The sequence below is a fragment of the Puntigrus tetrazona genome, unplaced genomic scaffold (genome assembly GCF_018831695.1).
Source record: "Puntigrus tetrazona isolate hp1 unplaced genomic scaffold, ASM1883169v1 S000001170, whole genome shotgun sequence".
NCBI classification, from domain to species: domain Eukaryota; kingdom Metazoa; phylum Chordata; class Actinopteri; order Cypriniformes; family Cyprinidae; genus Puntigrus; species Puntigrus tetrazona.
The window spans coordinates 852,314-870,432 of NW_025048756.1; the positions used below are offsets into that span (position 1 = coordinate 852,314).

The 18,119-nt window shown below is 39.0% G+C and overlaps 1 protein-coding gene across 3 annotated transcripts in view; it reads left to right on the top strand.

The window, feature by feature from the left end:
- The window catches only part of plpp4 (phospholipid phosphatase 4), a 148,955-nt gene that overhangs the window by 94,535 nt on the left and 36,301 nt on the right, over positions 1-18,119 (top strand). For all 3 annotated transcript variants that reach the window (XM_043234590.1, XM_043234591.1, XM_043234592.1), the window contains exons 3-4: positions 7,452-7,542; positions 17,044-17,107. In XM_043234590.1, the coding sequence (XP_043090525.1) occupies positions 7,452-7,542; positions 17,044-17,107 (155 nt within the window). The remainder of the gene's footprint in view (positions 1-7,451; positions 7,543-17,043; positions 17,108-18,119) is intronic.

Below are 18,119 nucleotides of genomic sequence, written 5' to 3' on the forward strand. Positions count from 1 at the left end.
CTAGGACAGGTTTGAAAACCACTGCTGCAGAGTATGGCTCTCATGTTAGATTCCCAGTAATAATGCAAAAAATTGTGAAGAAACAAATGTGTAATATATATATAATATAATAATATAATATATATATATACATATACATATATATACATATACATATATATATATATATATATATTTATTTTCTATATTCTATTTTATAATTTTAGATTTTATGATGGAAAAACAATTAGTATTTTCTCACTTAAGAAATCAAAATTGCATATTTAAATATGTAAATGAGAAAAGCGAGAAATATGAGAAAGGGAACAGTAAGAATAAACTTAATTGCTGGTTTTTGTTACGATCCAGATGGGGATCGAACTCAGGTCTCCGGGATGTATTAATGTGGCACTTACTCCTACTCCACTGGAGCAGGTGAAACCCAGTTGCAGAGGAAATAATGAGAAGGCTTAGAGAGACTTCTGAGGTTCTTTACTCAAGCAAAAATATAAAGAAGAATGAATCCCAAGAACCAAGAAAAAGTCTTCGAGACTTACAACAAAAATAGCTACTGAGGAACTCAAAACACTCCTTGGTACAAAATACAAAAAAAAGGTAATCCAAACAGAAAGCTGTCCTTAGACCTCAGGCAGGAGAAAAATCACAGAGAACACAGAAAACAAGAAAGTCTCTTACAGCATAAAAAACTCGGCAGCATGACTCTGAGAAAGACATGAGGACTGAACAAGAACAATAGGCAGGGAGACATTTAAATAAGACTGGTCATTAGGAGTGATCAAAAACAGGTGTGCTACAAGTCTCTAACAGGGTGGTGATCTGGAGCAGAAAGTGCGCCATCCAGTGGTGAACCCAGGGAATCTCAGGCAGATCATTACAGGACCCCCTCCTTTAGGAACGGCTCCTGACGTTCCCAATGGCCTTGTTCCCATGAAGACGGTAAAAGTCCCTAATAAGAGCCTTGTCCAGGATGTGGCGAGCAGGGACCCAGGTTCGCGCTCCTCCGGGCCAAATCCTCCCAGTCCACAAGAAACTGTCGTCTTCCCGAACCAGTCGAGTGTCCAGTAGCCGCCGAACTGTGTATACTGGCTGACCCCAATTATTCGTGGTGCTGGGGGTGGCCTGGTGACAGGAGACAGAGGGCTGTATTTGACAGGCTTTAAGCGTGAGATATGAAAGGTGGGGTGAATGCGCAAAGACTTGGGTAGCAAGAGACGGTAGGAAACCGGATTTACTCTCCTTAAAACTTTGAATGGTCCTATGAACCTGGGAGCTAATTTGCGTGACTCAACCTTGAGAGGAATGTCCCTGCTTGAAAGCCAGACTTTCTGCCCTGGGCGTAGAATTATATGTTGTAGCTGTGAAGACTTAAGAAGAGCAGCCGGGCCTTTCTCCATATCCTGCGACACCGTTGAACCAGTTGCTGAGCAGCGGAACCCCACTTCGAACTCCTGCTCAGAAAACATAGGAGGTTGAAAACCATATTGGCACTCGAAAGGTGACATACCTGTTGAGGAATGGCGAAGAGTATTGTGTGCAAATTCTGCCCAAATCAGATGTTTACTCCAGGACGTAGGATTGGATGACACCAGACACCTCAAGGTTGTTTCAATCTCTTGGTTGGTACGTTCTGTCTGTCCATTAGACTGGGGATGAAACCCGACGATAGACTGGCTGTAGCTCCAATCAGCTGGCAGAATGACCTCCAGAACCTGGATGCAAACTGAGGACCACGATCTGACACAACATCTCGGGGAAAGCCATGCAACCTAAAGACATGCTGCAAAACAATCTCAGCAGTCTGTGGAGCTGAAGGGAGTTTTGGCAGTGGTATAAGATGGCAAGCCTTTGAAAATCTGTCAACCACTACAAAAATGACCGTGTTACCTTGGGAAGGTGGTAGGCCAGTTACAAAGTCCATAGAAATATGTGACCATAGCAGGAACAGGGAGGGTAGCAGGAGACCTTGAGGGCGGGATCTGGAATCCTTATTCTGAGCACAAATGGAGCAGGCAGCAATATAGGCTCTGATGTCTTCCGCCATCTTTGGCCACCAGAAACGTCTGCCAATGAACTCTAGGGTCCTACTAGCTCCAGGGTGGCATGCAAATGATGAGGAATGTCCCCACTGCAAAACGTCAGAGCGCACAGCTTTAGGTACAAAGAGACGGCCTGGGGCCCATTACCTGGGTCAGCCTCCTGCTCCTGTGCCTTTCTAACCGTAGTCTCTACACCCCATCTGACTGTGCCACAATCCTGGAGGGGTGAATGATCCTCACCGGAGTTGAAACCTTATTAGTTAGATCAAACTGCCTGAGAGCGCATCAGGCTTCTGATTCTTTGACCCTGGTCGGTAAGAGAGAACAAAATCAAAGCGATTAAAGAATAAAGCCCACGGGCCTGGCGAGAAGTTTAGCCTCTTAGCCTCCTGGATATAGGCTAAATTCTTGTGATCAGTCCATACAATAAAAGAGTGTTTGGCTCCTCCAACCAGTGCCTCCATTCCTCCAATGCTAGTTTGACCGCTAATAGCTCCCTGTTCCCAATATCATAGTTCCTTTCCGCAGGCGAGAGCTTGTGTGAAAAAAAAAAGCACATGGATGCAATTTGTTATCTCTTATGGTACGCTGGGAGAGAACAGCTCCCACGCCTACCTCAGAAGCATCCACCTCCACTATGAAGGGCAGCTCAGGATCTGGAATAGTTAGAATGGGTGCTGAGGTAAACAGATATTTCAGTCTCCCGAAAGCCTCTTCAGCCTCCTCTGTCCACGGAAACCCTTAACATTCTTCCTAGTGAGAGCAGTTAGTGGAGCAGCAATTGCACTGAAATTTCGAATGAATCGCCGATAGAAATTGAAAAACCAAGAAAAACGTTGTACCTGCTTCAGAAGTTGGCCGAGGCCAATCTCTAACTGCTCGAGTCTTTGCAGGATCCATCTGGATCTGACCTTTAGAAACAATGAAAGCCAAAAAGGAAACCTCCTCCACATGAAATTCACTCTTCTCCAACTTGACGAATAGATGGTTCTTTAGAAGCTGCTGGAGGACTAGGCGAACATGCTGCACGTGTTCCTTCAGGTCTTTGGAAAAAAATAAGAATATCATCCAAGTATACAAACACAAATCTGTTCAGCATGTCTCTTAACACGTCATTAATCAAAGCCTGAAATACTGCAGGGGCATTTACCAAACCAAAAGGCATGACTTGATACTCATAATGGCCAGTGGGTGTATTAAAAGCAGTCTTCCATTCATCACCAGCACGAATGCGGACCAGATGATATGCATTGCGAAGGTCCAATTTAGTAAAAATAGTGGCCCCTGGAAGCAACTCAAAAGCAGCAGACATTAGTGGAAGAGGATAACGATTCTTAATAGTGATCTTATTGAGTCCCCTGTAATCTATACAAGGTCGGAGCCCACCATCTTTCTTAGCGACAAAGAAGAAGCCAGCTCCCGCTGGTGACGTTGAGGGGCGTATAAAGCCAGATGCCAGGGACTCCTGTATATAATCCTCCATGGCCCTCCTCTCTGGTGCTGAAAGAGAGAACAACCTCCCTCTTGGAGGGCACATTCCAGGCAGCAAGTCAATGGCACAATCATAAGGTCTGTGTGGTGGTAAAGATAAGGCCTTCTTCTTACTGAACACCTCTAACAGGTCTGCATAGTCTAGAGGAACATGTGATAGCTCTGAAGAAGTCCTGGGTAACTGTAGAGCAGTCATTAATAGCCCTGGGGTGGCCTGAAGTAACTTAGGAGAAACAGAAGGTTCAAGTGATAAAGCACAGTGACCCTTATTACAGTCAGGCCCCATCTGAGAATGTTACTAGAGGACCAGTCTATCTGGGGATTATGATGGACTAACCAAGGAAACCCAGGATTAAAGGGAATTCTGGTGACTTGATTACATAAAACTGTATAGTTTCTAGGTGACCCCCAAACCGGAGATATAAGGGAATAGTGCGCAGACTCACCTGCCCAGACCCTAGAGGCCTCCCATCTAGTGCAGTAATAGTCAGGGGTTCATCAAGGTTAGTGAGTGGCACACCAAGATGCCTAGCGACTTCCAAATCCATAAAGTTGCCAGCTGCCCCAGAGTCTATGAAGGCCTTCAGGGGATGTGACTGATCATTCCATAGAAGATAAGTATCCAAAAGAGCCCCAGAAGATGCTGAGTGGGAGTGGTTGCTTCTCTCGCCACAGTCCTCCCTTCCCTGGACGAGTTGGCTTTTCCCGAAAGAATAGGGCAGGAGGCACGAAAGTGGCCAGATTCTCCGTGAGTACAGACAGCATCTTTCTTTCATCCTGCGGTCTCGCTCAGACCGGGAAAGCCGTGAAACGACCCAGCTGCATGGGTTCCTCAGATCCTGCTACATATGAGGCAGGAGATCAGGAGACGGGGAAGTGCAGAGGGACACTGACTGTGTACATATCTAGAAGTCTCGGCACGCTCTCGACGCCTCTCTCGAAGGCGATTGTCTAGTCGAATGGCCGCAGCAATCAAGGATTCTAGGTCTATTGCAGGGTCCCTGGCTGCTAACTCATCCTTGATCTCATCAGACAGTGCCCGATTGAAAGCAACAGTTAATGCCTCCTGATTCCAGCCAACTCTCCATAGCAACGAAATTCCACCGCTAATTCCGCGACACTTTGAGACCCTTGAGTTAACTGGAGTAAGCGGCTGGCTGCCTCACACGCCCGCTCACTGGATGATCAAAAACTCGTCTCATCTCCTCAATAAAACTGTTATAATCTGAACAAACCCTTGGTTGAGGACTGCTCCCACAAGGCAGTTGCCCAGGCAAGGGCTTTCCCAGATAAAAGAGTAATGACGTAAGCCACCTTGCTACGGGCAGTTAGGAATTTGTTCGGCTGCAGTTCAAAGTTCAGTGAACACTGGGTGAGGACATCTGCCAGGGCTTCCATCATACCTCTCAGGATGAGGCAGGTGGATATCAGAGCCTTGCACTGCTACGCTAGGAGGTGGCAGTGGAGCCTGAGGTTGAGACTGAGCTCCCTGTGCTCCCTGCTGTGGGCTTGAAATAGACTGAAGGTGATGCAGAATTTCAGTGACTGCCTGACCCAGTTTTGAAACAGCCGCCTCTTGTTGTGCAAGGACTTGTTCATGTCGTTCCATGGTGGCTGCCTGACTTGAGACAGCTGCTAGGATGCGTTCTGCATTCGATAAAGGTTGAGTCTCCTCTGCTGGGTTCGTATCCATGGTTCAGTCCTACTGTTACGATCCAGATGGGGATCGAACTCAGGTCTCCGGGATGTATTAATGTGGCACTTACTCCTACTCCACTGGAGCAGGTGAAACCCAGTTGCAGAGGAAATAATGAGAAGGCTTAGAGAGACTTCTGAGGTTCTTTACTCAAGCAAAAATATAAAGAAGAATGAATCCCAAGAACCAAGAAAAAGTCTTTGAGAAAAATAGCTACTGAGAACTCAAAACACTCCTTGGTACTCCAAACAGAAAGCTGTCCTTAGACCTCAGGCAGGAGAAAAATCACAGAGAACACAGAAAACAAGAAAGTCTCTTACAGCATAAAAAAACTCGGCAGCATGACTCTGAGAAAGACATGAGGACTGAACAAGAACAATAGGCAGGGAGACATTTAAATAAGACTGGTCATTAGGAGTGATCAAAAACAGGTGTGCTACAAGTCTCTAACAGGGTGGTGATCTGGAGCAGAAAGTGCGCCATCCAGTGGTGAACCCAGGGAATCTCAGGCAGATCATTACAGTTTTTCTGTTAAATGTTATTAGGAGGAAGTTGTTTATTGTGTTGGACTTCTTAATGCCGTGTGTATGTTGTTTCTGCCATCTGCAAGGAGCACAACGTTGGTAGAAACTGGTGAGCCAGGCTGTTTCTGAACTTGGACGATCATTGTACAGCATCGGAGTGGTAGGACTACTTCATGCACTTTCCTTGAAGACTATTGCGGAAGACAGGATCGGTTTCCCTTCCTACGTGGATTTACATTGCGCAAATGGATTTTGCACTGAGTTACGCTTACCTCAGTGAGCTAAATTAGCTCACAATACTCAATTGAAAGGTTTTCAAAATTGTTATTTCTGTTTTTATTTTGATCGTTTTGTTATTACTACTGTTCTGTTTTGGGTTTATTCACAAAAAGCAAAGAGTTTGAACAGAACTAACCCAAAGGGCAAATTTAATTTGTTTTCCTTGTTCAGAGTGTAATTTGGGGTGATTTAAAGAAGTGATAAGTCAAAAGACAAAATTAGACATAAATGAGCAGTTTTCACGTCAATTAAGTTGAAACTGATATAAGTTTTCCTTTCAAAGAAAACAACAACCCAGTTGTATTGTTGACATTTTATTTGTTTTATTTCATACAGTCATATACAAATAAGGAAACCCCTAATATCTTCTTCTGTTTTGATCCAAGATCTTGAACTACAGAATAGCTTTAAACTCTAATGCTTGTATAGCACCAGGGAGCCCACTACAAATGTCTTTTTTTGTTTTTGTAGATCTAGTTCAACATATTTTTTAAATGCAAGAAATATGATTAAAGGAAAAATAACAATCATTTGAATGAATTATCAAAAAAAATATTCTTCCTTCAGGATCACAGACATTTATTTACAGATTTATTTACAGACTTTAAATACAGTACTCCAAAGAACAATAATTGAGATGTAAAAAAGAGTGCCTGTACATTTTACAATTAGAAGTCCAGAATTTTTTATGAAAAGCAACCATCAACTTAAGCAGTTTTGGGAGGCTAGTAGGTAAAAGTATATGAGCATTATGATCATATAAAGATGTCTCTTCTCAGAGACACCTCTATATAAAATATGCTGTCCTCAATTGTAATGCAGTTGCCAGTAATATATATATATATATATATATATATATATATATATATATATATATATATATATATATATATATATATATATTTATTTTTTATTTTAATCAGACAATTAACAAGGTTAATTTGGTCAACCAGCAAACTTACTACCATACTTCAGCAATAATTCTGACCACCAGAAGCTGGTGTACCTCATTGTGGGGATTACTCTCTGTGGATAGTCCCATGAATATCATGTAGGTTTAGAATTTAGAATTTTTGAAAATATGTTTCTCAAAGGCCAAAAAACTGAATGGTCACTTTTGTTCTATTTCTTACTGAAGAAGATTGAAATGACTGGGAATTTTAAGTGAAAATTAAAATACATTTTTGTGCAGTGATTTTCTGCGAAAGCAGTATCTGATGTCCGTAGAGAGTGTGGAGTTTGAACTTGGTTGATGTATAAGAGCCTTAACTTAGTTTGAAAAGAATCTCGAGATGCAAAGACTTTCACATAATGAATTGGCAGAAGAAGGGTTTGCTTTTGTCAGGCCCATCAGCTCTTGCATAATCATGTTTAGTTTGTGTGAAATAGGATGCAGCAGAGATATTATGTTCTTTTTCTTTACAGGCAATTTCATTCCTCACCCCGCTGGCTGTGATATTTGTGGTGAAGATTATACAGAGGACAGACAAGACAGAAATTAAAGAGGCTTGTTTAGGTGAGTTATCAAACCGTGGTGGTTAAAAGATACAATCATTAAATCTTTATATCAATGGAATTTTTACAATTATTAAAGAGGAATATTTGGTACAAGATTATTTACAGCAATCTGGAATGCTTGACTCTTATTGGTAAATTGTGGCATCCAACAGAATGATATCCATGTATCTGACCTCTCACCCAGGTAACTAAATGAGGCTAATTTAATTTCTCCATAACATTGCAGACTTACCCTTTCGTGTTTTTACAAATGTAGCTGGCTCCATCTTGCATCTAAGTTATTGATTATATTGACCATGAAATCAGAGGACTTCAGCCTTAATATTTGTCTAATATGGAAATTAATTTTAAGTTCACGTGTACTGCCTCTTTGCTTCATCTGAGGTGTTTGTGATCTATCATACCACATTAAGAAGCACCAAATTTCCAAATAAAATTATGAATTTCAATAAAAGATAAAAGTAACAAATCACGCATTAGTTAATTTTTTGGATGGGAGATGCATTATATGTGCTATATTTTTATTCATCAGTTTAAAACAGCATCACCTTAGTATTTAATGAAAGTTATTTGTTCATGAAAATAAGTTTCAATCAAAAAACAAAAAATCATTTTTTATTTTACCCAGGCACAGTATATTTTGTTGTGATTTTCCTCTGCTGAAAATGTATTCATCAATCGCTTACTCCCATGTCACTCCAAACCTGTCAAAGCTTCATTCAACTTCGGAACACTGTTTAAGAAAAATTGTATGAAAACCAGGAGGCTTGTGACTGTGTTCCATTGACTGCCTAGTCAATAAAGCTGTCAAGGTCCAGAAAAGTATGAAAGACATTGGGCCTTATTTATCAAAATAATGACAGAGTTCACGTGTGAATAATGATAATCATGGCTGGCATGATAAACAAATGATCGCACATTGATAAATGTGGCAGATGAAAACAATTGTTATTTAAATACCATGCCCTTAAAAACACCCCGGTTCAGAATCCTCAGTAAAGACGAGAATGATGAGCCAGGCTAGAGGTCCAAGCTGTAATATTAGTCCTGATCCATCAACTAAAACAAAGGGAAGTCTGATTCACAGACATTCTGTAAAAAAAAAAAAAAATCAGTCAATAAAGAGAACCAAAACCATCCCTTTTGTTTTAGGAGAGCACACAATAATACACAAGTCAGTCAGACAGTTTGAATGTTCATAAGTCAGATCGAACTGTCTAACTGTTCGATCGATCGTTAGCATTGAGGCCCAGTTCGTTTGTGCACATTAATCAAACGATGAATTCAAATGAATGCTCCACGAAAATTAATTCACTCACGTTCTTCCAATGACAATCAGTAAAACAATCTCACGCAACTTTGGGCCTTATATTTCAAATATAACATAAAATATATTTTATAAATATAACAGTTTCCAAACGATTGATACACTTTTTTTCGGTCGGCAGATCTTGATGGAAGCACACACTCTCACCATGTGCGATACCTCGTCCTCATTACATGACTCGCGTTATGACGCATAAACAAGCTCAACAATTGGCTTGCAATAGTACACCTATACTGAACATGCTTTCTCATTGGATATAATCCGAACACATAATTGTAGCTGTCTCTCTTTGTAAAATTTAAAAAAAAATTACATGAATACTTTTTAATAATATTTCTGACACAGCATCAAACACAAAGTATTTTTTTGGGGTCCCTACACTTATCAATACTACAAACAGGAAGTATCTAGACAAGCAGAGGTAGAGGAACACAGTATTCGGGCTCCCTCTGCTGGCTTGGCATTACAGTCCCCAGAGCAAACTAGTGAATGAAGTCCAAGTCATTAAAGAAAATGTTATAAATCTAATTGAACAACCTTTTATTTAAAAAAAAAAAAAAAAAAAACGTGAAATGCTTTTCTACCAACATGGCTTCTTTAAATTGCAAATTTATGGAGCCAGTAGGATATTTAACTGATTTATTTAGGGAAAGACAAATATGATTACCACTGTGTAATCTTTCACATGTGAAGTGTTAAAAAAAAACAAAAAAACATTGTCTCCCAGTATGTGAGAATGACTATTGGCAGAACGTTCAGTTTCATTTTGTGCTTAGACTTGCTTTGTGTAGTCATGCATCATGGCAATTTCTTCCATTCAATTGTCAGAGATTTCAAAGAAGTGTCTTATATGCTGTATAGGCATATAGGCTATATTATGAATAGACTGTTTAAACAGACACTCAGATACATAGACTTAGAATAGAAGCATACACTTCTAATAATGTCATTCCTCTCATGCTTAATTCATTAAAAAAATAAATGAGAATGAAAATTAGCACAAATTGCTATTAAATTAGCACATTAGCGTTGTTCTAAAATCACGTTGTGTGTTTTTTAGAGAAGGCTAATAAAATAATTTATTGCCATGTTAGCTTTTCTGCATGCTATTGTCTCATGTCTGGTCCTGCAAATTACCCCATTCGTGTTCTATTGCTCTCAACAATCAAAGCAATTTCAGTCAGCTCTCCTCACTATGTTTACATAAGCCCTATTTGGATGGGACTAGATGGGACTTTTTCTAAACTATGTGTGAGTTTTGATTCTTATCACCTGACGCCTGTACCATTTCACACAGGACTAACATTTCTGTGTTTATTACAGAGGTAGGAACGTCTGTTTTTTACATCTGGGCATTACAGAGATCACATTTTCAGTATGTGTGTATTGCGTATAGTCATTTTAGATTTGATTACAATTAGTATAATCACAAATACTGTGAAGCTAAATAGTACAGCAAAACCATTTTAATGTGTGGTTAATTTAGTTTATTTTTATTTTATTACCTGATACTGAAATTGCAATGGCCAGTCTTAACAGTTTAAGTGATCTGCCTCATTATTTTATTAGCCTATTGTTTGTTTTTTTTCTTTCTATATGAAAATATATCAAAAGTGTGTGAAAATGATATCACTGGCAGTCACAGATATTGCATTTGGATAGAATTAGTTTTCTCAGAGGATCACCGAGTTTGCTGAAAAAATGTAGGTAATTTGCTCTGGAATTATCACAGAAGTTTGCAGATTAAAATCACCAAGTATGTCTTTAAAGCAAAACTTTCTCTAACACCCCCTTGTGAAACTAGTCCCCTCTGAATAGGACTACAGTCTTTGCGCTATAGTCTATAGCAGCGAAGCACAGACGAGTTCTCAACAAGAAAAAACTTCATAAGTGTACATCATGAAACAACTATGGAAGCAATTTCTGTGAAAGTTTAAGAGGGCCCTTGTAATGCACATGATCAGCTTCTTTCAACTCATCAAATGGAGGCAAGCATACCTAAACCTTTTAGAGAAGAGTTGTCTGCATAATCACTAACAAATAGCTTCTGAAGACAAAAGAAGTTGATAACATGCATTACAAATGCCCTCTTATACTTCCGGCCATGTTTTCACATATGCTTCAGACACCCATAGTGTCTACAAGAAGACGCAGCATCAGTTCCCTTGAAGGGGAAAAATACACTCATGCATGTGTCTTAATATATCTATTGGAGTCTTGTCTCCGGCAATTCTTATACATTTATACTCTGGGCTTGTTTCTGGTGAAATGTTGTCAGATGACGTCATGCATAGGGTGACCATATGTGCCATTTTTCCCAGATGTGTCCTGGTCAGGATTTCTATATTGCCTCAAATATCTAGGCTTTGGCCTTGTTTGCATGTGCAAATCAACCAGTGTATAAAAAATTGTTTCCCACTCCAGCCCTTCTCTGAAACCACATCACGTTGTTGAAGGAGCTTTTCCATGCATGTAAAATCAAAATCAAAAAAGTCTTTCAGAGTTATAGCAGGAACATTAGGAGTGACCAAATCAACAGTTTTGAACATTTTGAGACAAAAAATAATGCACTGATGAACTCGGCAACATAAACGGGCCTAGATGTCCATAGTGGAGAACAGTAGTGGATGACCCTTCTCATGTTACAGAAAAGCCCTTTAACAACATCCAGCCAAGTGAAGAATTTCTAGTTACTGGTATTGATGAGACAGAAGACAGAAACAGCCGGATTAATTCTGAAGTCTAATTCTGTTCAGATTCAGCCAAATCCAGCAAAGTTGATTGGATAGTGCTTCATGGTATGAGTTGACAATTAACAAATCATACAGCAAAAACTGTTTTAAAATATTAACAGTTTTTGAAGGTAAAAAAGTGCAATATCTCATCTGGTGTATGACCAGCTTATGAGTAATTGGAACAGTTTGATCTAGGTTGCACCACTGTAACACCAGTGTTAACACTAGTAAAACCAGTACACTTCTAACACAAGTGTAGCATTCTGGACACCAACCACAATTTATATGTAAATCCTAACTAACATCAGAGTAATTACAAGGTAAGTCCATAGCAATTGTTTACTTAATATAAAGTGTAAAAACACTTTTATTAAACAAATTTGCAGACAAGATGAGACGTTGAGGTGGGGAGTAAACACAGTCCACACAATAGGCAGAGAGACGACTAGAAGTCAAGCAGTCTGAGAGAGAGGCTGTATGGTGCAGCCCCTTATGACAGTAGGCCAGAGAGGAGAATGGACTGTGCAGATGATGACTGGAGGTAGGCAGCGTTGGCTTGACTGGAACATTTGGTTAAGCCATTCAACACTAGCGATCTCACATGCACAACACAATGTACACAGCGGTGTAGGTTTCCTTATATGTCAGTCAATTTAAAGTTGTCGAATTACTGATACACAACTACTGAACTGTAGGGAAGGGCAGGGTGCTTATGCAAGCCATTTGGGTTTTTTTTTTTTTTTAACCTCACCATGAAATACCCCCAGCACTGCACATTTTGCATGTCTCCCTATATCTGACACACCCACTTCAGGTCTTACAGTCTCCACTAATGAGCTGATGAGTTGAATCAGGTTTGATAGATGAATGAGATGTACAAAATGTGCAGGGCTTGGGTCCAAGAGAGGTTTGAGAACATCATCTTCAAAATTTCAAATTTATTGCCAAATTTATTTATAGGACAAGATCCCAAGAATGGATCAGGTGCAGTCTTGAAGTACTCAACCTCTTTGTACTTCTCAGGAATCTAGCGATCAGGTCCTGCTTTCCAAGATACTTTCCACCTATGGTGTCTTAATTCATTGCTATTACAGTTCACTTTAAGACTGGAGGCACACACGCACCAGCCTGAAGCCACAACTTTTTTAGATCTTCACCTTGGAAAGAAGTGAATAGGCATCATTTTAAGGAATATAGTTGCCAAAATATGTTAGAAGTATTTAGGGCTGACTGACAGATAGGGAATTTTATGTGCTATCACTCCTTAAGTCATCTCCTTTACTTGCTGAGAAATGTAAGGACAGTAGATACAGTAGATTATGCTTAATTGTTTTAATTCAGAAAGCTAGAATTATTAATGTAGATTTATTAATTTTTTCTTCTTCTTTTTCATAATTTACACCTTTGAAAGTGTACCTGTAAAGGTTTAACAGTTAACAAAAATTTCAGATGATGCTTATGACAATGAAATTGTGCACTGCAATTCTGCAACAATGAGATGTATTTAACAGGCATCGGTTGTGAAGGCAACCATTGCTGTTTAGGACAGTGTTTCTCAACCCTGGTCCAGGGCGCCCAAAGAAATTGAAGCTTAGATGGGGTCACAAAAATTTTAACATGTGGATGGAATACTTGACGTGTCATTGGCTTTGTGGGAACATTTTTTGCAAGGTAAGTGTATTTACCATGTATTTTCATAAAAAAAATCTAAAAAAAAAATGCATAAAAAATTTCTCTAATGTTTAATAACTTGAGTAGTGAACAAATAATCATGGACTAAATGTCATATAGGATGCATTTTCATGTGAGTGCTTCATAAGTTGATCGCAACAAAGCTGTTTATAACTGGAGCAAAACATGCTTTTTTCAATGTACGTGCACTGTCCATATAACTAATATAAGTGACAACAGAACTTGTTCAAATCTCTGTGACATTTAATCAGTCAGTTAGCATTAGCTAAGGCAGGGGTGCTCAATATTCATATTACTGTTGTTTTTACTGAACTTTTGCACTGCTCCTGTAGCAGGAGTACTCAATATGAATATTACTATGTGCTGCTCCCAGGGCAGGAGAACTGAAGCCATATGGTTTTTCAGCTGTTACTCTTTAATTCTTCTCTTTACAGAATACATTTTTTGAGAAAGCAGAAGAGGTCCATAAATGAATTTTTTTTTTCCCCCGAAAATATTACCTTTTGTGAATTACAATATAGTTTTTGTAAGAATAATAATTAAAATAAAGAATCTAATGAGTGTCAGAAACCCCAGTCTCATGTCCTGTTATCAATTACCTGTTAGGTTATTTCCGTAATGCCAGCCTATGGACATCATCTTCCTTTAAATGTCTCTTTTAAACTGCACTCAATCACTGTAGTTGTAGCTGAGGCCGTATGGTAGGCTCTAGAAATTGCAACATTAAGATTTGTTTTTCGTTCATTTTAATCCTTTGTGCTCTGTGTACCTTCGCTTTTCAATTTATTACCCTCTGTTCTTTAGCGATCAAATATAATTTAATTGTCTACATACCGCTGATACTATCAAACTAATCTAACAAATTCGACTGCTGTTTGTTCACTCGCTTTAATCTAAAATCGTGCGGCATTCGTTAACCGATAAGCTTATCACTTTCGATCCCACCCATGTTTACCCCCCCATTATTGTCTTCTTTTCTGCTCCGTTTCATTTCTCCCTCACGCTCATTCACTCTGTTTTTTTATCAAGCTCGTCAAACAAGAGTGGTAAGTAAATTGTCCATCACTTAGGATGAGTAAATGGCTTCTCCTTGCATTGTCACTTGCACTGCTTGCCACATGTATAGTTTCTTTCACTGTCAGCGACCAGGGATTCACATGTGATTAATGCAGGGAATTAGCTAGGCTGAGATGGTTTTAGAAATAGAAATATGCATCCAACCTATAATTGAGGACAGAAATAATTTGAGGGCTGTAGATACTGCTTTGCAAACAGTTCAGTGAATCATGTACATTGTTCATTTTCGGCTTCAGAGCCCCTGCAGCAGGGCAGCTGGGTGACCGTGAGACGCACTATTTGCGGGTCAAAACATCGCTCTTCTGTTCGGATTAGGACATCAAACAGGTTCTCGCCACTCAGTGACGCACCCACTGAGAAACCTGATGAAAGTACACTAGTAATTGGCGTTTCTATTGTATGGAACATGAAAATAGACACCAGCCACCATAGTTACCAGGAGCTGATATCTTGTCAAACTTAATGATGGCTAATGCTAAACGTAAATTCCGTAAGATTGTTTTTCATGTTGGCTCTAATGATGTTCGACTTCACCAGTCGGAGATCACTAAAAATAATATTAAAGAGGTGTGTGTATTTGCAAGTATGATGTCAGACAATGTAATATGCTCTGTTCCCCTCCCTGCTTACCGGGTTGATGAAATTTACAGCAGACTGCTGGGTTTCAATGGCTGGATGTCTAAGTGGTGTGCCCACAGAACAACATAGGTTTTATAGACAATTGGTTTCTGGGGCAGACCTGAAGTGTTGAAAAGAGATGGTCTTCATCCCTGCTGGGGTGGTGCCACTCTTCTATCTAGAAATATGGCATATAGTCTTAGAGCTCCAACTTGACCAACTATTGCCCAGGACAGGAAGCAGACAGACTGGCTAAACTGACCATCTGCTAGCTGCACATGAGGCAATTAATTCTCAACACATAGAGACTCTTTCACCTAGATATCACACTATAGAGACTGTGTCTGTTCCCCGAATTAGAATACGCAGAGAACGTCCAAACCAAATTAGAAGCAACAATTTAACTAATGTTCAACAAATAAAAACTACTCATAATACAAAGAGGCAAATGATAAAACTTGGCTTGCTGAATATTAGATCCCTTTTCACAAAAACACATTATATAAATGATTTGATCTGAAGATCTGAACCTAGATTTGCTCTGTTTGACAGAAACCTGTAAACTCTGCACCTTATTACAAGTATGGTAGAACCATCACTTCCACCACAAAAAATGCTTTCTAAGTAACATCCCTCAATTCCTTAGCACATAAAATACAACACAAAAACCTGATGGTATAACAGAAACTATGCAGTCTCTTTTTTTCTAGCACTTTAAATACAGTTGTTTCTTACGGTTAAGAAAGATCACAGAAAACAATTTCCATGGTATAATGAAAACACCCTAAAGAGAGCAGCTTGGAAAATGGAGCGCAGGTGGAGGAAAACAAAATTAGAGGTATTTCATATTGCCTGGCGGGAGAGTATCCTGTCATAAAGAAAAAAAACTGTTAGATAATTTTTCATCTCTTTTAGAAGAAAGCAAACACAACCCCCAGTATTTATTCAATACAGTGACTAAATTAATGAAAAATAAAATGTCAACAGGTGCTAACATTCCCCAAGAGTACAGCAGTAATGACTTCATAAATTACTTTACTTTTAAGATTGATACTATCAGAGATCCTTTTCCTATCTAGCACCTAAACTCTGCAACAATCTCCCTAACTCTGTTTGGGAGGCAAACACTCTCTGTCACTTTAAATCTAGATTAAAGACGCATCATTTTAACCTAGCCTACACATTACAACACTAATACACTTTTATTAAACAAATCCATTTAAAGGATTTTTAGGCTGCATTAATTAGATCAGCTGGAACCGGGACAACGTCCTGTGAATTTCGCCCCAATCAGGATCTCTTTATGCACATCTTTGTGCTCATCTGTTTTCAATGCCAGGTCATTACTGCAAAAAGACCATCACTACAACACTCAAAAATAATGAAACTACAATGCCATTGCTTTTTAATACCATTTTTTCATGTTATATATTGTTAACTCTGAATATTATATCAAGAATACACTGAAAACTATGCACACATTTAATAGACTAAGACTAGTACAAATAAACGGTAAAAAATATCAATACTATATAGAACAAATGAAAAGTACATTATCTGCACAGTGTAGACTACAATGTATATTATGGGATTATGGGACGAATTTCTTTAGTCTCACAACAGTCAAGAATAGCCATAATAAAAATAGGACTCCTGTCCCAAGAGCAGCACAAAATTTCAGTAAAACCAACAGTAATATGAATATTGAGCACTGCCCTGAGAGCAGGCTAATGCTAATGCTATCTGACTGATTCAATTTCACTGAGATTTTGAGTTCTTTTGTCACTCATATCAGTTTCACAGACAGCGTGATGAATCACAGACACAGTGATGAATCATTGAATAAATTGTCACAAGCCTCCTGGTTTTCATCCTAAATATCATTAAATAGGACAAGTGAAGCTTTTACTGCTTTGAAAAGACATGGGGGTAAGTAATTAATGAAAAAAATTTCTGAGGCTAAGAACATTATAACTCTCAACAAAAAGTTTACAAAGTCATTGTTATTCTGTCTGTGTCTTGTTTTATTTTATTTTTTTCTGTTTTGCAGCTGTATCACTTGCACTAGCTTTGAATGGTGTCTTCACAAATACCATCAAGTTGATAGTTGGCAGGTAATGTACAAATATGTTCCTTGAGTGACTTCACATTTACTTATGTTCACATATATGACTCCCTTCTAAATACAAAACATATCGAATAGAGGTCTGTAGTAGAACATCCATCCATCTTTAGCAGGCTGGGGAGTACGCCAAAAGAATGGTCAGTACACAGTCCCTCCACTAATATCATCGCTTTTTATCTATTTACTTTTATCCCTGATTGTACTAAACCCATCTGGTGATTTTGCTGTCAAAAAGCTCATTCTTTTTTTGTTAGTTTCGTCTGACCATAGAAGCCAGTACATTTGTATTTCAGTCTTCAGATTTTTTACTAAACCCTAACAAACATGTGATGATGTAGGGTAGGGGTGCCCAGTCCTACGCATGGCGATCAACTGAAGTTCAGCTCCCACTCTAATTAAATACACCTGAAGCAACTAATTGACGTCTTCAGGATGGCTTGTAAATGAAAGGCAGGTTCTCCTTGATTAGAGTTGGAGCTGGAGGATTGGGCACCCCTTATGTAGGGGATTCTTTATATATTTTATTAGGCTTTCTGAACCAAAGACTCAACTAATCTCTGCAATTCTCCAGCTGTGATCTTTGGAGAGCCTTTGACCACTAAAACTCTTCCTCACAGTGAAAAGTATAAAATTTGTAAAATATTTAGTTAATTGGAAACACCTAATTACTGCGCTGATGGTGGGAATGAACATTATCGGTACTTTGCTTTTTTACATTCACTTTTTTATTTTGTGAAGCTCAACAATCTTGTTCTGCAATATACTATACTGTACTATATTTTTGGGTTTACTAATTGTGATGGATGAATAACAGAGTTTGGGCTTTGTGTTCCTCATATTTAGAATCCTGTGAAACAGGAAATCATTGCTGGACAACGTCACCCTGGTGTGCTAAAAAATCTAAATATATTAATGTAAATATACTTCAGAGATACTTTATGAATAACACTTTTTAGGAGTGCCAATAATTGAGAAAAAAAACCCATTTAATTCATATTGAG